The sequence below is a fragment of the Diabrotica undecimpunctata genome, chromosome 4, assembly GCF_040954645.1.
Source record: "Diabrotica undecimpunctata isolate CICGRU chromosome 4, icDiaUnde3, whole genome shotgun sequence".
Classification (NCBI taxonomy): Eukaryota; Metazoa; Arthropoda; class Insecta; order Coleoptera; family Chrysomelidae; genus Diabrotica; species Diabrotica undecimpunctata.
Window position 1 is genome coordinate 78,584,216 of NC_092806.1, and position 25,925 is coordinate 78,610,140.

The window sequence follows — 25,925 nt, forward strand, 5'->3', positions numbered from 1 at the left end:
TTACTTATTTTAAAAATATGTTATAAATGACTCCAGAGGTGTAAGAACTTCTTTAAGAAATAGAAGTACTTATTTATTTACAAACAGTAAGATAAGAAAGGGGCGTGATACAGAGCTGCATCCTCTCCCCTCTGCTGTTTAATATTTATGTAGAAAAGATCTTTCAACTTGCACAGTAGAATAAAAAAGGTATTAAAATAAATGAAATTCCCATAAATAATTTGTGATATGCTGATGATACAGCTATCGTAGCAGATAACATAAGAGGATAGATTGATATTAAACTAGCCTCTGATAGATGGCGCTACTTGATACCGAATTGGTTTCGGTGTTGACATTTGCCATTCATGACATGAGGTTTGTTAAAATTTAAGTTTTAAAAACAATTAGTTTGTTTTTTACAGCTGTCAAAATCAAGTAAATTTTGTGTTTTCGGAGAAATGGAAAAAGTCGAGTATCGTTCGGTGATTAAGTTCCTCCACAAAAAGGGTAAAACGAATGTGCAAATCAAAGCCGACCTAGACAAAGTTTATGGTGAGGTTGCACCTTCGTTAGCAACAGTAAAATTTTGGAAAGCTGAATTTGTTCGTGGTCGTACGAGTGTTTTTGATGATGAGCGTCCCGGGAGGCCAAATGAAGTCACCACACCGGAAATGATCAACAAAGTCCATGCCATGATTATGGCAGATCGTCGAATTAAGCTACGCGAGTTAATAGAGGTCCTAAACATTTTCTATGAACGGGTACACAACATCGTTTACCAACATTTGGACATAAAAAAGCTATCTGCGCAATGGGTGCCGCGTTTGCCGACAATCGATCAAATGCAAAAACGTGTGACCACTTCGGAGACGCTTTTGGCGATGATACAGCGAGATCCGAAGGATTTTTTTTGCCGATTTATCACCGTTGATGAAACCTGGTGAAAAACAATCAATTGTGAGTACTACGCAGCATTATTGGATCGATTCGATGTCGAATTGCGTCGAAAACGCCTCAGTTTGGAACGCAAAAAAGTGCTCTTCCACCAAGACAATGCACCGGCTCACCGATCGGCCGTCGCCATGGCAAAATTACACGAATTGGGCTATGAATTGGTTGAACATCCAACGTAATCCCCAGATCTTGCCGCCGGCGATTTTTTCCTGTTTCCAAATGATGAAGTCGTCGCTGAAACTTCGGTCTATTTTAAAGAGATCGAGCAAAAGTACTATTCGGATGGGATAAAAAAATTGGAACATGTTGAGAAATAAATCGATTTAATTTCAAAAAACTTGTTTTTTCTATCCAAGGCTAGTTTTATATCAATCCATCTTCGTAAAAGCATTACAAGAGATAGTAAATAATATTAATACACTGGGAGAGAAATATGGTCTTAACACTAACATCACAAAAACGAAATTAATTATAATCAACAGATAATCCCATATGCAAGCACAGTTGAAAATAAACAACTAACTTATAGGTAGAGTTAAAATTTAAATACCTTGGAGCTACTTTAAACAGGAAGTGGGACTACGATGAAGTGACGATACGAGTAGTAACAGCTAAAAATACTTAGATTAGATTCAATAACTCCCCTTTTCAGGGCAAAACTCCTTTGAGTCTCCGTATTCGCGTCTTAAAATGCTACATATAAACAATAATAATGTACGGTAGCGAGACCTGGTCACTTAAAATAAGATCGTTAAACCATACTGAAGCGTTCGAAATGTGGTGTCTCAGAAAGTCGCTAGAATTGCATGGGTCGACCATATTACGAATGAAGAGGTGTTAACAAGAACTAATACCCAAAGATAGCTTCTAATCATCGTTAAACAGCAAAAGGTCCCATATCCAGGCCATATTTTAAGACACGACAAATATATTTTAAAAAACCATTTTAATGGGCAAAATTGAAGGTAGGAGAAGATCAGGCCGCAACCGACACTCATAGTTCAGCGACATAAGAAACTGGTGCGACATGCCTGACATCAGTACAATAATAAGAATAGCAGAAGATAAATCCTTACGCGTACACCAACCAACATGTACGTCTACACGCTGCATAGCGTACAGCAACAGAAAAAGAAGTAAGTGATGCAATAAAGGCATGTGATAAGTAATAATATTTATCTAGCTTACGGTAAGGATAAATGAATAAGTAACATGGAGTTCTTATCTTGTTCCCTACAAAAACTTACATCATAAGAAATTGCATCAAATTGTGGACAAGTTCAGCAAAATTTAAGAAGTCCGATGATACCAATCAGTAGGATACTATGGTCTTGGAAATCTTATAAAGGAGAACAAAAACTATTTGAATTCTGCGAAGAAAATTATATAATAAGTACAAATATCAAATATAAACTGCCAAGTAGCGCTTATTAGAAATGTTGCCCATCGGCGCAGAGAGCAGACAGAGAAAGTATTCGGATGGAAAGAGATGGATGAACACCGGGACTAGACTACCTCATTTTTAAACGTAATTAACATGTTGAGTTTACTTTTCTTTATGAGATAATTTTCGATAATTTTGTGGTCATGCTGATTGTAGGATTTTCAAATAGTAGTCAAATTGTAGTCAATCCTAGTACATACTTATAAAGAAACCTATTAGGAACGCTATCAGAAGGGTCACTACTTTAAAAAATCTTTTTTTGAAAAGGATTTCAGGAGTGAAAATCGAAATGTCAAATAGCAATTATAAAATTTAATTTTCGTTACAATTATTTGTGGCTTAACCCCATATAAACATAATGTTTAACTGAAGAAATTGACAAATTTATTGAGAAATTTATTGACGATTCAGAAATCTTAAAATTAAGGAAAAATAGGCGATAAAAAAACTAGAGAATCCGTTTGCAGGGATAAACCGCCAGAGAAGTTATTAAAATTTCTAGACGAGAAAAGACTGTAAAAGTAGTAGTGATTTGCTAATAATAAAGATACTGAAAAATATATTAACCGATTATAAGAATATTTCCAAAGATATTCCAAAAATTTGTACTGGAATCAAATTGTCAACGTAGAGATAGAAAATATCAACTAGATATCTATAATATCTATACAACGAAGAAGTTAGACCGGTTTGTATTTTATTAAAAAGTATTAATTTTATTAGAAAGCGTATAGTCCATCTGATAGAATAGCTGCTGAAATTCGGCTAAATGTATCCACTAAATAAATGAGGAAACGGGAATAAAAATAAACGAAAAAAAAATCAGTCTTTAAGGCCAACTGGCCAAATGCATAACTAGAATTAAGTAGAATACAAGTTAAAAGAGTTAATAAATTCACATATTTAAAACGAATTCGTTTTAAACGAAGTTGATTGACTAGAGTTGCAATGACTAACGGTACCTTTTGAAAAATGAAAAAAAAATTTTCAAGTCAAAGAATAATCAAATGCTATGTTGGGTCCTTGCCGTTATACGAAGTACACGTATGGATCCTAAATATTAACAATGAACCCAATTGAACGTTGAAACTGAGAATACATAGACGAATGTTTCCTTGGACGGCTCACATGACCAACAATGGAGTCTTGAAGAGAGTCAACAAAGATAATTACTAAAAATATATAATATAAAAAAAGACTGATGTTTGAGTTGTCAATAAAAAAAAATAAAACAAAAATTCTTAAAAGAGCAGATAAAATACTTGGAAATAAATGACGGCTTTTGATCCCATTCTTAATTGGAATATAAAAATTTACCTGAAGGAGTACTGCCAAGTCTTTCTTTTAGTTCAGTTAATTTTACTTTGAAAGTTCTATATTTTAGGAGCTTGAGAAGAAATTTTCTATTTCATATCCATAATACATGCATGTACCCAAAAGAAAACAGGAAAACAAGACAACTCTTACTCGTTTAATCAAACTGATTTAGAAAAAACTAAGTTACGTATAAGGCCAAGATAGAAATCGGTGGAAAATTTTACGGGAGGCCTACGTTTAGCAATGGACAAATATGGGCTAGCTGATGATGAAGATACATATAAGGTCAAAGAAATAAATATTAGACTTACAATCCGTTTATTGTACCTTGTACGACCGGGATCGAAAACTAAACTTTGCTGTTCATCGTCAGGTCTCCGAAAGCTGACTTAAATTGCTAAAAATACAAATTGCTAGTATTAGAATTCTGTCAGACATACTATAGATTATGCCAATATTATTTTATTATATATGCATTATTTTACGTATAAATTGTAAATAGAAAATTTACTTACATGACCATACAATGAATGTAGTAGAAATAGTATATTACTTTATGAGGCGGAGAAGCATGACTTTTCTTGACGCGCCCGATATTACGCGCCGAACCAAGTGAGGCGCGTAATAGAGGGCAAGTCAAGAAAAGTCGCTTCTTTGCCGAATAAAGTATACTATTTTTTCTTCAAACGTAGCAATTTTCAACCATAAATATTATAATTCACACGCTATTTTTACTCGAAATTAACTGTAACAACTATCAAAGTCGTCTAGATGTTAGAAATTAAAATAATTAAGTCGTCGGTGGGATTTGCGTCTCCCTGGTTACAGTTGTTTGACAGTTGTTTGCAATTATTAAAGACAGCTTATTGTTGTTGCAACCGCAAGCGCAAATTTAGTGCGAAAATGGAAAACCTAAGCGAAATTGAGTCCGCGGCTAATGATGCAGTAGCACGTTTGGGGCCCTCCAAGTCCGGAATAAAGTATCGGTTAGCGTACAAGCACTTCCAAGAGTGGTGCGATACAAGAGGAGTACGGCAAGTTACCGAAGACGTTTTACTGGCATATTTTAATAAAATGGAAAATGAAAATAAATGGAAATCTTCTACAATGTGGTCACGATACTCTATGATAAAATCCGAGTTAGTTATTAAAAAAAATGTGGATATAAGCAAATTTTTAAAGTTACGTGCCTTTCTGAAAAAAACAAGCGAAGGATATACTGCAAAGAAGTCTAAAGTTTTCACTAAAGACGAGTTTGATAAATTTTTGTTTGAAGCGCCAGATAAGTTGTATTTAGGAATAAAGGTAAAAAAAATTATATTCCAAAGCATGTAGTATACTCTACTAAATTATAAAAATATTTTAGATTGTTTTGTTAATTGGGGTTACCGGCGCCTGTCGATGCGACGAAATGCTAAAAATGAAGACTGTGGACATTGAGGATAAAGAAAATGTAATAATTATCAAAATCCCAGACAGTAAAACACGACAAATTAGATCTTTTACGATAATTGGTCAAAACTACATTAAACCGTATAAAAAGTATGCATCACTGCGGCCTGAAAATTTCACAGAAAACCGATTTTTTATCAAGTACTAAAATGGAAAGTGTTACCGAAGCGTCATGGGAATACATTCGATCAGCGCAGTAGCCCAAAAAGTAGCTAATTATTTAAATTTAAACGATGCAAGCGCATACACGGGTCACTCTTTACGACGAACTTCAGCAACACTTTTAATTGATGGAGGCGGAAATCTAGAATGCCTCAAACGACATGGGGGCTGGAAATCAAGCACGGTTGCCGAAGGATATATAGAGGATTCAATAAGAAATAAGAACGATAATGCTCAAAAAATTTTAAACGCTCATGATTCGCCAACATCGGGAATGATTGCTGAAAGTTGTTCTCGACCATCAGTGTCATCACCAATTACCAATGCGTATCAAGAGTCGGGAACATTTTTGCACGGTTTCAATTTTGAAAATGTCTCATTAACTAATTGTACTTTTAATATTACTATAAATAAAAATGATGTTTAATTGTTGTTAATGGCATTTGTATTGTTGCTTTGTGACATGTTTCATATTGTTGCCATGACAACATTTTTCCCTCCGCCGTAAAGAATCCCATCAAACTTTGACAGGATCAAGTTAGATAAGTAATGTCATCATTATTTGACGTTTGAAGAAAAAATTTATTTATTAGCTATTTTCAATGAAATAACGGACCATATTGTTCGTATCGGCATTACACGAATAGCACGTGCGGAAGCTTGTACAAATAATTTAGTTTTGTGGGTTTTATTTACCAGTTATTGTATTGCAATTTTATCTATTTTGTATAAGGTAGGTATGTTTTTTTTAAATTAATAATTTTTAAAAGAAATACTAGTCAGATTTCTGCTAACGAAATTAAAATAGGTTGTTACATATCTGACACATCGTAACTGCTGTATGCTACTTTCTGACCAGCAACTCAAAAAAGAACCCAGAGGATCTTCTCATGAATTCGTATGTGATATTGATGGTGTTAAGATATCTTCAGTAATTTGGCTGGATATTAAACATTTCACATTCCTATTAACACATAAAGGTAAAATGTCACTAACTGGGACCAAACGTTGCGACAGGCAGCAACATAAGTACGTCACCACTGAACGTCTAAGTTTGATTCCTGAATATAACGCTCATATGGATGGAGTTGACGCTATGGACAGTTATATTGGTCGTTATAAGATATGCGGACAAAAAAATGGTATCTCCGGTTATTTTATCACCTCTTGGATATGACTATTTTCAACAGTTGGCTCCTCTATAGAAGATGTTGTGTGCTTCAAAATAAGAAATGTTTAACTCAGTCCGAATTTCGGGCTGAGATAGCCCAATATTTATGCAAGGCTAACAGTATTAATTTTTTATTAAAATGACGAAGACCTTCTGATCAAAGCATTGAGAAACTGTTGCAAAAAAAGATGAAAATCGGCAACTGTAAGTTTTGTACCTCCAAAATACATCAGGACTGATGCCACTGGTCACTGGCCTACATATGATGAAGCCAGACAAAGGTGTAAATTACCAACCTATAAGTCAGTCTCCCTCATAAAATGTTCTAAATGTGGTGTACATCTTTGTTTAAACACTTTGTCAACTTTCATGAAAAGTGATATATATATATATATATATATATATATATATATATATATATATATATATAAATGTTTTGGATGGGTTGGAGTCAATAAAAGTCCAACCCATCCAAAAAATATATATATTTTTTCCAAACGATCCAGGCGAATTAGCTATAACAGAAATAAAAGAAATAAGAAATTATAGAAAAACTTAAGAAAGGTAAGGCGGCTGGAATTGATAATATTACAGCGGAAATATTACAAAACGTGGGCGACAAGGGCATTGAATTACTAACAAAAATTTGTAATACGGTATGGAGTGAGAGCAAAATACCAAAAGATTGAGAAATGAGGGTTATTCTGCCCATCTTAAAAAAGGAAGATAGGAGAGAATGTAGAAACTACAGAGGTATAACACTACCGAGGATCTTATTTAAAGTGTACGAGGGAATATTAGAGAAACGTCTTTTACACAAAGTTGACTCTAAAATGGAACAATCACAGAGTGGATTCAGACAAGGCAGAAGCATCCAAGACCACATTTTTCCTATCAATAAATTAATACAGAACGCACTGAACTCAATACTGAGTTATACCAAGTCTTTATTGACTTCGAAAAAGCATTACTCCAAGTACTCCTATGGAGTACTGATAGTACTCCAAGAAAGGTGATAGACATATACTTAAAAAATTGTAAATACCATACTCAGGGAAGCCATTATGAGTATACACAGACATAAAAGGAACAGGGTCAGAACCGATAATATAGAATCCGAAGAATTTATAGTAAATGAGGGTTTACATCAAGGAGAAGTCCTACTATTAACCATCGTCTGAGATAACATAATTAAAGAAACCAGAGCAGAAAGATAGGCTGAAATTATATGCGGAACATAAAAATCTAGAAACGATGTGAATCTCAGAGTGCACATACGCGGACGATCTTGTAATATCTGAAATAAATAGAGAAGCACTCAATCGAAATTTAGAAGTATGGAACGCTGCACTAATAAAACGCAATTTAAGGATTAATGAGGAAAAAACGAAAGTAATTATATGCTGAAAAAATAGAAAACAAACGAAGATAAAAATTCATGGAAATACACTCGAACAAGTCAGAACCTACAAATACTCGGGAGTGCAAATAGAAAACAGAGAAACTGAAAAAACTGAAATAGGTTCGATAATAGAAAATGCTGCTCGAATATACCACGCAACCAAAAGTATGCTTGTGTCAAAAAAAGAGGTACCCCAAAAAGCGAAAGTGGTAGTGAAAGTTGGACGCTTTTTTTCTGATAAACTAAGTTCAAAGATATAGAGCATAGAAAAGAAGTTTCTTAGGAGAATAAAGGACATAACCAGGTTGGCTAACTTGTTACATATATTGTGATATCTCCAGGGGATTCTAAGCTTTATCTTGGTGTCCTATATGGAAGGCCAAGATCCAAAAGGAAAGAAAATAAGTAAGACTAAATGACAAAAGAAACATTTTGAAAACAGACATAACTTACACCAAGAAGAAAAAGATGTGAGAATAAATAAAAAGGAGTAGAAAAGATTTATACATAATTAGAGACATATCTCTAGAAAAATCAAACAAAGATACTGATCATAAGAATCGGAACCCAAGATCCGGCAGAGGAGGAACAGACAAGGACTCCCAGGTCTTGAACCGGCGAAACTCTTGTCAAACAAGGAAAATACATAATAAAATTGACAACCAGTATAAACTAGGAGTAGCAATTATTGTCAATACAACAACCAACAGAGTAATCGAGGTTTTTGTCACAATCTCAGAAACATGTATGCTCCTACAAATAACGGCATATCACGAAAAACTAAATTTGATCCAGGTATATGCGCCAACAATGGATTCAATAAAAGATGAAGAAGAAACATTCTACCAACATATATAAGAGCCCTGAAAATAACAAAGAGCAGAGAATTCACTATAATTACGAGATAGATACTGAACTTGATAGACCAACGGGGACAAACCAGAAACAAAGACAGTTAAAAATACAAAATGATTAATAATGAAATCAGAAAAAAGATAAGAGGAACAAAACAAAAATTTTTGAGTAAAACTGTAATAAGATAAAAGATCTTCAGAAAAATACGATTTATTTAGCCCTGGACCAGATTAACTGCCTATCGACATCATTAAGAAAATAGAGCATGAGTACAAGGATGTCCTGGTAACACTATTTAATGAAATTTGCCAATCGGTGAGCTACTCAACGAATGATTGACCTCAACATTCATTTGTCTCCCAAAAAACAACAACGTTAGATAATACAGCGACCACCGCACCATGAGTCTGATGTCTTATACACTTAAAATGTTCTTAAAGATTATTCACAGACGAATTGATCAAAACTTGATATCGATATTGAAAAAGTCCAATTTGGATTCTATAGAAGCGTATGTACTGGAGAAGCTGTAACTCTTTGAATTCAATGTACTAATTCAGAGATGCTTCGATATTCACCAAAATATATACATTTGTTTACAGATTACAACAAGCGTCTTGAAAAAGTCCACGATAAACCATAAACAGCTAATAGATATCCGAAAAACAAAACAAAAAAACTACAATGACCTTTTAATTATAACCAATCTATATTATAAGCAGCGGGCATATATACGAATTCATAAACACACTTTACAAGAGTTCTAAATCATAGGAGGAGTACGGCAGGAATGTGTATTGTCGCCACTAATGTTCAACGCATAGCCTGAAAAAATTATGAAAAGAGCTGTCGAAGGAGAAACCGCTGGAAAGCGCAGGAGAAAGTCAACGAAGCACTAGTTAACGACAATAACATAAAATATGCGGACGATACTGTCATAATGGCGGGCAAGCTTCACGAAATCCAGAGGCTAATGAATTAGATAATTAAGTATGAAGAAGAATATGCACTGTCAATAAACATTAATTAAACAAAATTTATGAAAACCTGATAATTAACGGCAATCCTTTAGAATAAATATAAAACTATAACTTATCTTGGCCCACAAAATAATCACAACAACGGTTACTCCAAAGAAATTAAAGTTCGAATAAAAAAGCACGAAAAAACTTCAGTAAAATAAGAAAGATATTTTTTTCCAACTTGAGAGTTACGCTAGCAGTATATTTTCTCGACCCTGCTCTACGAAATTTAAGCATGGGAACTTATCGCGCCGACTATCAAGAAGCTAGAAGCATTCGAACTGGATATATAAAAGAATATTGAAGATATGGACCGAGCATGTAACAAATAACGGAGTCATGAGAAAAATTAACAAAAGCAACCATCAAAACCAGCAAAACTGGCAACCATCAAAACACGAAAGCTGCAATATCTGGGGCATGTCATGCTTGGTGGGAGATACAACGTACTTCAATTTATTATACAAGAAAATTTCCTAGGCAGGGGAAGTATGGGAAAAAGAAGAATCTCATTGCTGCGTAACTTGAGGGAATGGTACGGATATACATCAATCGAATTATTCAGATCAGTCTAATCTAAGATCAGAACAGCTGATTATTGCCAACCTCCGTCGCGGGGATGACACATAAGGTAGAAGTAGAAATAGTACGGAAGTGTAAGAAGAACCAGTGACAGCAAACGTATAAGAAATATTACAGTGGAGCCCTATAAGTAAAAGAAAGATCGATTTAATAGATCCTGAAGAAACTAAATAGAGAAAGTAATATTAGAACAGGGTAGAAGAAACAAGAAATGGAGTGTAAATGGAAAAGATTGAAAGAGAATAGGCAGTAAAAAAAATAATATTTTTGAATATATAATATTATTATCTAAAACACATATATATTTGTTAACTTACCATTTGAAAGTGGGTCGCGTCTTGGAGTGTGGGGGTGTTCATATATTGGTGTGACCATGTGAGGAGGTGGTGGAATGACATCAGGTGGAACGTAAGTCTCTTTTGATCTTTGTCTCTTAGAATGTCTCTCTTCTAGAGTTAATATGCGCCCCTTCTCATCATCACTGATAAAAGTATATCCTCCTTCTTGTGATACAATTTTACTAGAAAAACTACTTCGTGATTTCGCCTCGTATATTTCTCTTAAACTGCCGAACACTCGATTAAAGTTTCCTGAATCTAATGGATAATTATTTAAATCGATGGGTTGTGTATTTTTTCGAAAGCTTCCAGTAGTTGTAAGCATTATTTGTGAAGGGCGTTCCAACGAATCTTCGTAGGTGCTTGGTTTGGTACTTTTTAAATTTTTGTGTGGTTTTCTATCTAAAGTATCCTGCTCATATTCGTCCGAATCGTTAACCGGTATATAATGATCCATACAGTCTTCTACTTCTATTAAAAGCTTGCCTGGTTTTTCCGCGGTACCTTCATACTTTACTTTAAGCTGCTTCATATCTAAAGTGGAATATCGAGAATTGCTTGGAGTCGAAGGATTGCTACCATAATTGTATCCATTATTAACGTATACCTCACTAACTAAGCTATATTCTTTATTTTTTTGTAATAATTGTGCAAGAGTATACCCTTCATGGCTAACGTTTAAACCCTTTTTCATTACAATTAGTTCATAATCATGATCGTCTTCCTGGAGTGCGTCCATGTTTATTTTAGAAATTGTCATATTTCCCGTTTTTTTATTAAATATGGCGTTTCTCATTGTCATTTCTTCTTGGTCTGGTAAAACAGAGCTAAGGCTTGGGCTGGGCTGAGATGATGAAACCTCTGCATATTCAGATGGCGTTGAATAACCTAAAATTTAGACACAAAAGTAATTAATTAATAAAAGTAGTTAATGCTCTTAAAACTTTGTTTAAATTTGAAAACAAAACAAAAATTGGTAAGCGGAGAAACTGAAAAAGCAATAATTAAAAGACATATTCTACTTAATCAGAATACAAGATCTATCGAATTTGATAATGACATGGATACGTCTGGACCCCCGCATGGTTTTTAAAAATGGAAGAGGAAAAAGAAAACCTCAGGCAACAAAAAAAAAAACGTGAAGGAAAATTCGTAGATAAGAAGAGGAAGAGGTAAAGGAGAAGCCTAGAATAGAAGCGGAAGGGAGGCGTAGAGAAGTAGAGGCACAAATCATAAATGGTTAATCTCAAATTCATCAAAATTTTAAGTTAGGTTTAAGTCAAATTACTAGTAGAATAGACAAATTAGAAGAATATCAGAGCGATATAAAAACATATTTAAAAAACAAATTAGATAAACAACAAAACTTTTTACAAAATAAAACAACAAAAATATTTAGAAAATAAAATACAACAAAACGATTTAAAATCTAATTTAGAAAGACAAATATGTAGTTGAGTTAGAAAGAAAAATGATATCTAATATTGTTTCAGTAACTAATGTGGAATCTGAACAAACAGCATCACCATCTTCCATACATGAAGCGGCACAATTAATAAAATTTAGCCAAAGTCTAACTTAACTCCATGAGAAAGGCGTTGATTTGGTTTCTGTTTGGCACAAGGTGGTGGTTTGTTTAAACATTTAATTTGGTAAGAGTTTTAATTGTTTTTTTAGTTCGTAATTTTTTGGAATTATTTTTAATTTAAGTAGTAGTTTTGGAATTTATTTTATTTTATTTCATTTTTATAGAACGAATTTGATTTCCACACCCATTACTTCTAAAATATGTAAACAAAAATATGGTTTCAAATATATTATTTAGAAAATACCACATAATATATTAGTTTTAATTAAAAGGCGTAATTTTTCGCCCATTTCAATCTTAACTGAATATATTTTCTTGAAAGTGATAAGTATATACTGATAATAAAATGAATTTTACTCTTACAGAACCTAAGAAAAGAACTCGTTTGGAAAAATACCTCATTACGTATATAAAATACGTCATTTCTTTCCATTCAACGAATATTTACGATTACTTAACCTACAAAATATACAAATCCTGCATAAAATACAGCAACATATGGAACATAGCAATAGGAGTAGAAAATCTTATAAACATTTAAGTCGGACTGAAATCAAGAGTAAAAAAACAGATTTTTCTTAAAAGTTGAAAAAGGGAATTTAATAAAAAAGTTAAAAAAGTTATAAAGCCAACCTAAAGAGGTCCTATACAAAACAAATGTAAGTATAACATATTGTAACGAAAAACCTAATTTCGACTTGCCCCGTATAACAGTTGGAATTCGGCGGAGTGATGAGACATATACCAGAATGTTCCAGATTTACCAAACAAGTTACGGAGAAACGGCGATTAGAGTTGGGATTTGGTTGGATAATTTAATTACAAACTCTTATCATCTTTATTATAATATAAAGTCGAAATTTAATAATTCACTCAAAATATTATCATGCGCCACCTTCATATTTTGTCATATCTACACCATGGGTACTTTAGTTCGACCGAGTGCGTTGTATGACAAAGATAGCGAATATTCGATTTGGAAAAGATCACCACGGACATAGTGTTGATTTTTGTCGAATCCTGAAAAAACTAATAAATAATTTTGAAAAACTTGAACGGAGAATGAAAGATTACATTATTACCGAGGGCCGAAAGTCCCTTAGAATAAACAAAAAGTTTTTTTGAATGAGATATTTGAAATTAAAAATCACACTAAATTTTCTCTTCTTTATACCCCTGTAACTTATTAAAATAAACATTATAGAAGTTTTCAGGGACTTTCGGCCCTCGGCAAAACTGTAATCTTTCATTTTGCGTTTAAATTTTTCAAAAATACTTATTAGTTTTCTTAGGATTCGAAAAAAATTAATGCACTTAAAAAGCATTGACCCGAAATTTTGCGCCTTCGCGATATGCACTATAAATGCAAGGCACTATAAGAAGAAGAGATTTATAGAAGCGCTGTTATTATGAGTTTAATAATATTGTGCTGTAAGCTTATAAATAAATCGTTTTAAATAAATTAAAATTGCTCGTTTTATTTTAGACACGCTACAATATACGTGTGTCAATTTTAAAACTTTCAATGAATTTATCTCATGAACAAAAGCTTTTATCGAAAAATGCTTAAAACAGTTTCTAGGTTAGTAAGGAGGAAATAAAATGACATGAAAGAGAACTCACCCTCATCAAACCCCTAGACCCCACCCACCACAAGCAAAAAAGTTAAAATTGCAAACCCCTACTTGTGATACATCATTGAAAAGACTATAAAAAATGCTATCCAATATTGTGAAACTTTCTTAAATGGAAAATTTAATGAGGTTTTTGTTGAACTACAAATTTGTTAAAAATGGCAATTAAGTAAATGTTTAAAGTGGGTTCCATTGTTTTGTAAACAATAATAAAGCCTATTTTCAAATTCTACACGAGCTTTGGCAAATATTGTTCTAGTAATAGCGCGACATGCTTGCGTAATTCTTTCTCGCAATTCCCCAAGTGACGCAAGTTGAGTTTTATAAACAACTAACTTAAGCTAACCCCATAGAAAAAAGTCAGGTGGCGGTAAGTCTGGTGACCTCGGTGGCCACTCAATAGGACCTCTCCTTCTAATCCATTTGTTCGGATAATTAGTGCCTAACTGAAAATGCGTAGTGAGGAGGTGCTCCATCTTGTTGGAAGTGCAGCAAATCTTCGTCTAGAGCTAAATTGCCTTAATCATCCCTTTGGTTTTCTAATTCATGCACAATTAAAGGTTCGATGGTGATTTCCAGCATATCGAGATAAATGTCGCCACTTAAATTGCGTGGTATTAACAAGGGGCCAATTATAGAATCGCCTAATATTCCTACCCAAACATTCAGTTTTTTAGGATATTGAGTGTTACCTTCTCTGAATCGAAGCGGGTTCGCATTACTTCAGTACCGACAGTTTTGTTTATTTACATTACCATTCAGCCGAAAATTACATTCATCGGTGAAACAAATATTTTTTAACATTCTCGGTTCAACGCGAATTCTTTCACATGTCATGAGTTGACAAAACTTAATTCGTCGGTCTGGATCATCATCGCCTAGTTAGTAGTAGACACGTTAAAGTCCTGTCATTGCAGATACTTGACGTGTTGATGAAGTAGGCTCTATTGCAAAATTTCCAAGAACTTACTTTGGAATGCTTTATTCAGTAATCTTTGGGAATCCCTTTTTTTGCACTGATCCCGTTTCTCTAAACTTTTCAATTAAATCGCGGACGTACATGTGACTTACATTTTTGTCCGGATGCTAGTGTTCATACTTCCAGTGTTCATGAAATATTTGAGCTGTTCGTAAATAACACTGGTTCTGGGAGGCAAATATGAAAATTATCTCCACGCGTTCAGGTATACTGTAAACTATCGTGACAGCTACAGTTGAATGACAGTACCAATCGTACAAGTGATGAAAATTAATGACATTTAAAATTTTAAAATAAACCACAAATTATTGTATCTGACAGAATCCAAAAAACAGATGTTTTGAACTTGTTTTGTAAAAATGTAAAAATAATATAATAAAATAATAGTTCAGGAGATAGCATTACAAATACAAAAGTCATAGTAAGCCGGCTGATATTAACACCCTGTATAATTATTAAACAATAATTATGCAGAGTCATCAGCAGAATCAACAAAAACCTCATTTAAAAAATTTTCCATTTAAGCTAAAGTTTCACAACTATTGCTTCACCCTGTATAATTATTATTTATACCATTGGCTAGCATTTTTATAGTCTTTTCAATGATATATCACAAGTAGGGGTTTGCAATTTAAACTTTTTTGGTTGTGGTGAGTGGGGCCTAGGGGGTTGATAGGGGTGACTTCTATTTCATGTCACTTTAGTTCCCCCTTACTATCCTCGAAACGGTTTCAAGCATTTTTCGATATTAGCTTTTGTTCGTGAGATATAGCTCATTGTAAGTTTTAAAATTGACACACTGTATAATAATATCACCTGATATCACAAACACCAGTAGAATATTTAGTACATTTTTAATTAAATATTTTAGAACAACTTAATATACATACACTAACCTTTAGGATGCTGCCTTTCAAGACTATCGGTCTCATACTCTATCACTTTTTCTCTATTTTCCAGGAGATTTTTATGTTTTGTAAATTCATAAATTACTGCGTTCATTTGTTCTTTTGTTAAAGTAGCAACTTTTTCCTGTGTTTTGTCTATCTCAATTGCCTCTTGAATCATATCAGGAGGAGGTAGACCAGAGATGTATTCTTGAATAGGAACTGTGTAGTAAAAGTTTTCCTGTTCTCCTTTGATACTACATGGGAGAGCAACAGATTGTACTGTAGGGTTTCTAAATATATCAGTAGAAAGAAGTTTTTTTCCTTGTCCTTCTGGAGATGTAGGAGGAGTTTTAGTTGGTGACCTAACTCTTTTCGGACACTGTTTCGATTTAACATCATTTTTAGTGTAACTGTTAGGTACTTTAATTACTGGCACATCTTCTAACCATTTTCTGATTCTTTGTTTATTCTCATTTGAATTTAAGGTGCAATTATGACAGGCTGCTAGAGCCACAAACTCTGGCAATTTTCCAGCGATTGCGTTTATGTCTTGGGACTCACAGCTATGGCATCCAGTACAGCTTTTTCGACGACTATTTTCACGTTTTAAGCTAATGATACTGCTACGTCTACTGACTGAAGCGTTTAATTCGTATAAAGTATCTATAGCGTAATGATTTTCTTCTTCTGGAATGTTTAAAAGGTTCGGTGTAAATCTTTTAGCGGTTAGCTTTTGTTTGGCCATGGAAATCACTTCACGAATTTTTGAAAGGAATTCAAGTGCTGCTGGTGGAGGATCCTAAACAGAAATAAATGTTGTTAAAGGACAATATTTAAAAATGGCTATCAAATTATTAGCCTTTACGATTGATTTAACAATAAAAACAACCAATCCAATACATTTAAAGCAAATCATGGAAAGATAATATAGATAGCAAGACATTTTGGGTTAATAATAAATCAAGAGGAACCCAGCATATATTAATGGGCAAAACATAAATTCAAGGGGGTAACAGAGCTATAAAATACACGTGAAAATGTATGTTATATATATATATATATATATATATATATATATATATATATATATATATATATATATATATATATATATATATATATATATATATATATATATTATGATCTGCTTAAATCAAATTTCTCAGGGATACTTTACTGCATAAAATTTACCTTTATTTCGTAGCTTCTAGTATTTCTTTGTTGCTTGGTTTCTTCAGGATAGACAAGGAGAATAGGAATAACCAACACAAATTTTATAAAATTTCAAATACCATTTATTTATTATACCTTATAAAACATATAAAGACCGTGCACACATTCTTATCTAATCTTCAAACAAAAGAAACCCTAATTTAGTTGTCTCCTTTTTAACCAAATCTATTTAATTTAATTGAAAATTGCTCTAATTACTATTTCTTAAAAGAAAACAAATTTTAATTTGGTGTAAATTATCTGATTTTAATTTTACTTTCAACTGATTTTATTTTTACCTGTGAAACTCTACTCTTTAAATCTGCTTAAATCAAATTTCTCAGGGATACTTTACTGCATAAAATTTACCTTTATTTCGTAGCTTCTAGTATTTCTTTGTTGCTTGGTTTCTTCAGGATAGACAAGGAGAATAGGAATAACCAACACAAATTTTATAAAATTTCAAATACCATTTATTTATTATACCTTATAAAACATATAAAGACCGTGCACACATTCTTATCTAATCTTCAAACAAAAGAAACCCTAATTTAGTTATCTCCTTTTTAACCAAATCTATTTAATTGAATTGAAAATTGCTCTAATTATTATTTCTTAAAAGAAAACAAATTTTAATTTGGTGTAAATTATCTGATTTTAATTTTACTTTCAACTGATTTTATTTTTACCTGTGAAACTCTACTCTTTAAATCAATTAATTTATAACTCAAAAAGATGAGAAGAAATTATGGATAAAGAATTTGTGTCCCAATAACTGCGACTTGATATGAGTTTCAAAATATATATAGTACAAAAACAACTCATATGTCACAACCTTTGACTTTAATTGACTGACCTTTAATGTAATATCCGCCATGTTTTCCACCAGACACCTATTGATTCTCCTGATTGTGTTCCCATAAAGCTGTCCAAATTCTCCAACACGTATTTCTCTGCTTCCTTCTTCCAAAACTGTTACGAAATCAGCACTCGTTCAGATTCTCTCCACAACTCAATTCTCCGACTTGTTTCAAAATAACAATTGCACTCTTTTAGCCCAAAAGTTTTTTCGCCTCGACTGGGTGTCTCGTGCAAATCTTATATAATTTTTCTTTTCTTTACTTACAGAATTTGGAATCTCTTTGGACACAAGGAGTTTGGAATTTTCGACTTGGTCTCGGTAAGCCTTTCACTATTCTAAAATCACCAACTTAACCCACAAAACAACACAAATTGTACTTATCTTTTAACACACTGTTTTCAAACTGGACTGCTCGTTTTGGATGGTAAAAACACAATGCTCAAAATTTTCTCGTTCAATTTTAACATCGACTATCTATTCTCCTTCCACCGTTTCCATAGCCAATCATACATATTCATTCCTCCTATCTATTTTCCTAAAATCCCTACTTTAATTTTTAAAAAATCAAGCGTATTGTACCCACTTGGTTTTTCCCTAAATTTATAGAAGATCATTTGAATAAAATTTCTTTTGTGTTTACAGGCAAATTCGTATTTGTAAAATCATCGTGTGGTTAGTACCATTACCTTCGATGAAAATAGTAAAGTAGGAATTGTCTATAAAACATTGATTTAAAATTCTTATCTGATACAAAACCAAAACGTTTTGTTTACTAATCTTAAATTTTTAAGATATTTTACATAAAAGCCTGTGTATAATTATTTTTAAGATTTGAAACAGTATTTAGGAACTTTCTAAATAACACGAAATGTTTTTCCACATAAATTTTTCTTAGAAATTAAATCACTATAAAAGTTCACTCTTCTTGGAAACCACTTCTTAATTTTAAATAATTATATTTACAACTTTTTAACCTATACAGGGTCTTGAAAATTTATGTTTTCGTGGTATTTTGCATACAAATATTTATTTTATTTTTGATCTATTTTAGAACTACAAAAAATCCGACTTTGCAGACGATAAAAATTATCCGCATATGCAACTGACTTTTCGAGACAAAACCAATCTCCCTGGAGAGTTTCTTTTCTTAATTTACTTTCTATACACTAGCTTAATTATCTATTATATGTCTTTTCCTTCCTTTACTCGTAATATTTGTACACATCGTGAATATTGTAAATTTCTCTGATCTTTTCTGATTCAACATGCCTTAGAACATAGCTATTTACTCAATTTTCGTTATTCACTATGTAATGACCCTCGAAAACAGGCATTAACTTTGCACAACTATCATTTGTCAATATTCCTCCTCCTGCCTCCTCTGCACCGTTTCCAACACCTGTTGGTATTCTCTCGGCTCTGGATATTCCCATGGTCTTATCAGCATTACCCCTTTTATATTGTACTCCGGGGTCTCTTTTGTTACCGTACTCGGAATGGTATTTAGATAATTTTCTATTTCCTCTACTTTCCTGTCCCATCGCCGATGTTGTCCATTTGTCGCAATCCGAAGAAATTTGGTTACTTCCTGAATAAATCGCTAAGAAGGATTGCTCTAAGAATGTCTGATGCTGACAAAGTTTTCCCCTTTCTCTCAGCTGTCCCTTGAAACGATCATTTCGCAAATACGTCGCATTGTCTAGGAGAATTCTTCTTGGTCTCATTATCTCTTCTCCTTTTGTGTTAAGGCAACTATATAATTTTACATATTTTGAAAAAACATCAACCATCACCAATATTTTTTGCGATATTTTCATTCTTGAAATTCCAATTTTTGTATCTTTGATAAGTCTCACACTTTTGGGTAATCACCTTGGCAATGCGGTAGTCTTGTCTGCAGATATAGTTCTCTTTCCTGCTGCCGATATGTCCATTGTCCTGATGTAATTTTTTTATAATTTTCTCTGCCAATGTTTGGGTCACCAAATATAGTTCTGTTCCGTCTGTTCTCTTAAAAATATATCATTTTCCCTCTCTGCTCCTATTCTTTCTCTTTTTTTTTAAGTTTTCTTGGTTTGTTTGTATCTCATTAAAAAAAAATACACCTTCCTCTTATGTTAAGATATATGGGAAGTTAATCCCACATGTTACGTAACTTTTTTTTTCCTGTTTCTTGATCTCGTGTGAGAGCGTCTGCTATGATGTTGTCCTTTCCTTTGATGAATCGGAAATCAAAATCTTATTCCCGTAATAACAAGATGCCTCTATATATCCTATTATTCACCAATCGTTTCTTCATGATGTGAACCAACGCTGCATAATCCGTCTTGTTTGTGAATTTAGTGCCCGACAGATATAACTTTAATTTATTCACACAAAATAGTACGCTGGCAAACTCTAATCCTGTCACACAACATTTTCTTTCATGTGTTTTTGTCGCTCGAGGGATAAAACATATTGGCACTTCTTGTTCGTTTTGTATTTGCGATAAAACTCCTGCAAATTTTTGGATAGACGCATCAGTTCGAAGTATAAATGGTAGATGATACACGGGGTGATATATTTTCGTTCCTTTTGAAAATTCCTCTTTAAAAATTTGGAACGCCTTCTTCTGTTCTTCTTTCCAATTCCATTTTATCCCTTTTTGAGTAATTTTATTAGAGGTATTTCCTTTTGACTTAAATTGGGAATTAATTTTTTGAAATAATTGATCCTGCCAAGAAAACCTCTTAATGTTTTCAAATTTTTTGGTTTTGAGTATTCGTCGATGAGCCTGACTCGGTCTTTGGTTAAACTAATTCCTTTCGTGTTCAATTTAAAGCCTAAATAGATCAATTCCTTTTGAAAAAATTGACATTTTTCGATGTTCAGTTTTAATCCGGCTGTATCCAATTCTTCCAGAATTACTTTTATGTGATTCAAATGACTCTGTTTTATCTTGTAAAAAAATCAATAAATCATCGATATAATAGACTATGGAATCCTCATGACGGTTCAGAATAATATGTAGAGCTCTTACAAGTGCTGCACAATCACTTTGGAATCCAAATGGCACTACCTTAAAACGGTATACAATACCATCGATTGAGAATGCGCTGTAGTTTCTACATTTTCGGCTAAAAGTATCAACCAAAATGTATGCTTTAAATCAATTTTAGAAAATATGTGTGAACCCGTAATTCTTCCAAAAATGGCCTCAATGTTTAAAGGTGACTCATATTTTGATACAGTGTGTTGGTTGATATTTCTGGCATCTAAGCATAGCCTCAATTCTCCACTGCTTTTCTTTATTATCATGATTGGATTGATATAAAGTAAGTCACATCTCTCTATGATTTGATCTTCTAACATTTTATTAATCTCTCCTTTCACATCTTGTCGATACTTATACGGAATCGAATATGCCTTCGATCGAAATGTTTTTAAACTTTTCACCTCAAATGAATGTTCATACTTTTTGGCCACTCTATTTTCTTCATTTAATTAATTTTCATAGTCGCTTAAAAGCAAACACATCTCCTTTTTTTTCCATCTCCACAGACGAATTCTCTTGTTTTTTTCTCAGATTCCTTACACATGTTTATCGTGTATTCTGCATCCTCGTTTTCACATACCTCTTCTTTAAATACCACTGTATCTAATTTATTCTTTCTATTTTCGTTTATGCTCACGTCGTTCCATGCATCCCATGTGTGAATGTCTTTTTTTATCCTTTTTTTTTTCTTCTTCCTTTCTCTTTACTTCTTTTGGGCTCGTCTGGTATGAGGAATGCCATGCTTTAATTTCTTCTATCCTTTCCTTTTCTGAACTTGTCTCTTTTGTTAATCTTCTTTCTTCTTCTGCTTCTGGGCTCATCTCTTCTTTTGAGAAATCGCAGGTTATTTTTCTCTCGTTCACTCCTACGATCATGTGATGCGACATGTTTGGCATGATCATAGATTTTAGTGCATAAAATTTCTTACCCAATCGTACCTTTATTTAGATGCATTCATTTATTGTTGCTATTGTCTGTTTATTTGCGCAAACTAAATTTACCTTACGTATTTTGCAAATTAAATTTGTTAAATTAACTTCTTCTGCTAACTTTCTGTTGGCTAGCGTTATTTCCGATCCAGTGTCTATCATAATTTTAATTGATTTCTCATTAATAAATCCATCCACAAATTTTAAATTTATTCCATTTCTTTTATCATTATTTCCTGCAAGTTTTATAAATTCCGGGTGACAAAAAATTCATGTTTGATTTTTTGTTTCTAGTGAGCGCCTTCGTGAAAAGACGCCTGTTGCTCTTCATTTCTTCTCTTTTCGTCGCTTTGTCTCTCTTTCTCATATTCTTCTATCTGGGTATTATTTAACTCTCTTCCATTTTCTCTTTTTCTGTCGGATTTGTATCGATTTTCTCGATACTCAATTGTTACTGGGCATACTGTTCATTTCGTCTCTTATTATTTGTATTTTCTTGATATCTGCGGGTGGTGTTTTGATTCTGGTTTTCTCGATATCTGTCCTCGCTCCATTGCCGATTTCTTGGTTCATAATTTCCTTTTCCGTTTTCTATATTTTCATTTTCCCTCCTGGGAATGAATTCTCTTTTTGTATAATCGATTCTATTATTTTGTACTCTATTCACGTGCTGTCTGGGTCTGTAATTTTAGTGCGATCTTCTCGCCTTTCTCACTTGCAAGCACGATTCTCGTATTTGTAGGAATTGGCGCAAGCCATCTATAGCTTTTTAATTTTGCAGAGTGATATGGTCTATTAGCGTTTCTTCAAAATGTCTTGGATTCAGTTTGACTAATTGTTCTAATGAATTATTATACTGTAAATATTTTGCATCATTATACACTTGTAATGCGTATGTTTTTCTGAGATACCCATCCTATCATTGTGTCTTCCATTTTGCAATTCTTTAATAATTTCTAATTGCTGGATTTTTTCCCAGAACTAGTTTAAAAATTTCTGTTCAAACTGATGTCAATTGTCAAACTCTTCCTCTTTGCTGTCAAACCATAGACTAGCCTCATCGTTGAGATGGTTTCTGATCGTTTCTTTAGCTGTTTTAAAATTTTCAATTTATTGCACTTTTTTAAGTTATTTATGTTTAAGTTTTTAAGTTATTTATGAACGGCATTGGGTGTAATTTTTTTACATCCCCGCCAGACTGTATTTTCACATCACCTATGCTGTGGATTTCTCTTCTGTCTTCGAAATTTTGTTGCTTTTTGTTTTCTGTGACTTGTTTTTCTATTTGTTCTATTGCTTGTCTTGTTTCATCCATTTTTTGTTGTGTTTGTTTTTGATTTTCTTTGATTCCTTGTTTTGTTTCCTGTTAATTTTCTTTGATTACTTGTTTTGTTTCCTGTTGAGTTTCTTTGATTACTTGTAATTGTAACTGCATAAGTTGTAAAATGTTTTCTATTCCCGATTTCTCCTGACTTTCTGTCTCCATAATTGTGGTTTTTAAAATGACTTCTTGTTCTAAATTTTCTAATTTTGTAGAAAAGTTTGTTTTCTTTGTTTTTATTTCTTATCACAGATATTTCTTTTCTAGAAATAATATCCCCGCCAAATATGATACTTTAAAATACCCTATATGTTGCACCTACGAAAATGTTTGTCTCACCCAAATGTAATAATTGTAAAATATTTAAAAAAAAATATTATCAAATGCAAACATCAAATCAAAAATAAAATAAATTATGAGAAAGTATACCTATAGAAAAATAATATGTCATAAAATTTAAATGTAACGAATTTGACCATTCGATAAATAAATTTTCAGTCACCTGTTTTTCCTTTATCTTTCCTTTTAAGATTGCAATCAGAAATACTTTAAAATGCCTTGACGTTGGGGGCTATGTCATTATGTAACTTGTACTTATCTTTTAACGCACTGTTTTCAAACTAGACAATTCGTTCTGGCTTGTAAAAACACAATGCTCAAAATCTTCTCGTTTAATTTTAACATCGACTGTCTATTCTCCTTTCCTCGTTTCCCATGGCCAATCATACATATTCATTCCTCCTATTTATTTTCCGAAAATACCTACTTTAATTTTTAAGAAATCAAGCGTATTCTACCCATTGAAATTCCACCCCTTCTTAATCAAGAAGCTATTACAGTAGTAAAAGCATTGATAACACACGTTATATCAAGGCATAGAGTTCTTTTAGAGTTAAATTTTGATCAAGGGCGAAATTATGGCAAGAATTAATGACAATTTTGGGTACTAAGAAAACTCGCACTACGCCTCTCCATCCTAAATCAGACGGAATGGTCGAAAGACATAATAGATCTGTTTCAATGTTTGTCGCTGATAATTAAAAAGATTGGGGTACTGTAATTCCTCTTTTCCTGTTAGCCTATAGAAGTTCCTAACATTAAAAGAGCAGTAATTCTCCGTCGATGATAATTACCAGAAGAGAAATGAAGCTTCCTTAAGATCTTATTTTCGGAAGATGGCCTCCTTGAGATTAAGAACATGCATCTCTGACGTACATCAAAAATTTGAAAAAAAAAATGGAAAAAGTGTATGAATTTGCTCGTAAAAGTTTGAAGTTTCAAAGTGATAAAGCCAAGGCCAAGCTTAACATGCATGCTACTGGGACAACTTTCGAAAGAGGTAACCCAGTATGGTTATACAATCCTAAACGTAAGATAGGACTTTGTCTGAAACTCCAACGAAACTTGTAAGGTCCTTATACCATTCGGACGACAATAAACAGTCTAATCTACCGCATCCAGTTTTCAGCTAGAAGTAAACCCAAAGTAGTTCATATTTAGAGATTAGCTCCATACCATAGAAATGATCCACCCTGTTGGCATCTATCGGTGCCTGATAGACCAGTTATTAGAGGTGAATAACGATAAGAGAAGGAGCAGTGTTACTATAACTCCGTGGGCTGTATTCCATATAGAAAAGCCCCTTGAAGAAAAAGAAGAAGTATTAGAAAAATCTAGTATGTTCAAGATGTCATCGAAAAATCCATAAATGTATAGTATCGTCTGAAACGTCAGAAAATATATATGTATAAACACAGGAAGTTGATAATTTAAGAACAGTAGTATTTTGAATAGTTGTCATTGTGTAAGTTATAAACAAATATTGTAATATTTTTGGTATGCACAAAACTGCAGAGGTATCAATTTGCTAAATACTACTCTAAAACTTACTAACTAAAATTTTGCAAGAAGAAATAAATCAGCTCATAAACTAGCAGATGAGCAACACAGTTTTCATACGGAAAGGTCGTGTACAGATGCAATATTCGTCATATAATAGATTACAGATAAATCGTTAGAATTTAATAGTACAGACAATTCACTAAGCCATTAACTCAGCAAACTTGAACAAAAGTAATCAGTAAATAACTAATGAGATGCAAACTCGAAGTTGAGAAAGTTAGTACTGAACAGGTAATGGAAATAAAGTACCTAGGTATTACAGTATCCCGCTATGGAGACGTTGAAAAAGAATTAAGAGATCAACTACAAAGAGTAAAGATCAACTACAGCGTGCTTTAATAACACTATATGACCTAATCGACACATTAACTGTGAGATGACATCAAGAATTTATAAGACCAGTAATGACATATGCATCAGAAACAAGATCCGACACAGCCAAAACTTGGAGAATGCTGGAAACAGCAAAAATGAGAATACTTAGAAAACTACAGGAAACACGCTGAGAGACTGAATAAAGAGAGACGAGATCAGAACAAAATGGAATGTACAGGGTATAAACGAGTTTACACCAAATAGAAAAAGAAATGGAACAATCACATCAGAAGAATGGTTAACACAAGTGATTAAAATAGCAAGGGACAAATCACCACGTGGTAGAAGGAGTATCGGCCGACCACGCGCGAAATGGAGTGACAGTCGTCTACAGAGGCAACAACCCTTCAATGAGCAAGCAAAGCTGCTTACATAAAGCAAGAAGAAGAAAAACATTTCCCCTCTATTTATGTCGTGGTATGTACTTACCATCAGTAATTGAGGCTCGAAATAAGCTGGATTAAAATAAAGTTTTTTTCTGGTAGCTCCATTTAGCGATTTGATATTATCTGGCTTCT

General features: G+C 33.0%; 1 protein-coding gene and 1 long non-coding RNA gene across 2 annotated transcripts in view; one reads left to right on the top strand and one right to left on the bottom strand.

Moving 5' to 3' along the window:
- The window catches only part of LOC140439719 (uncharacterized), a 59,982-nt gene extending 46,515 nt beyond the window's left edge, over positions 1-13,467 (top strand). Inside the window, exons 2-3 of the long non-coding RNA XR_011950688.1 lie at positions 12,175-12,333; positions 12,635-13,467. This is a non-coding gene — a long non-coding RNA (uncharacterized lncRNA). The remainder of the gene's footprint in view (positions 1-12,174; positions 12,334-12,634) is intronic.
- The window catches only part of sha (shavenoid), a 641,875-nt gene that overhangs the window by 1,054 nt on the left and 614,896 nt on the right, over positions 1-25,925 (bottom strand). The window contains exons 8-10 of the mRNA XM_072529817.1: positions 25,837-25,925; positions 15,779-16,571; positions 10,661-11,569 (exon numbers count right to left, since the gene is read on the bottom strand). The exon at positions 25,837-25,925 is cut by the window's right edge and continues 157 nt beyond it. Coding sequence (XP_072385918.1) covers positions 10,661-11,569; positions 15,779-16,571; positions 25,837-25,925 — 1,791 coding nt within the window. The remainder of the gene's footprint in view (positions 1-10,660; positions 11,570-15,778; positions 16,572-25,836) is intronic.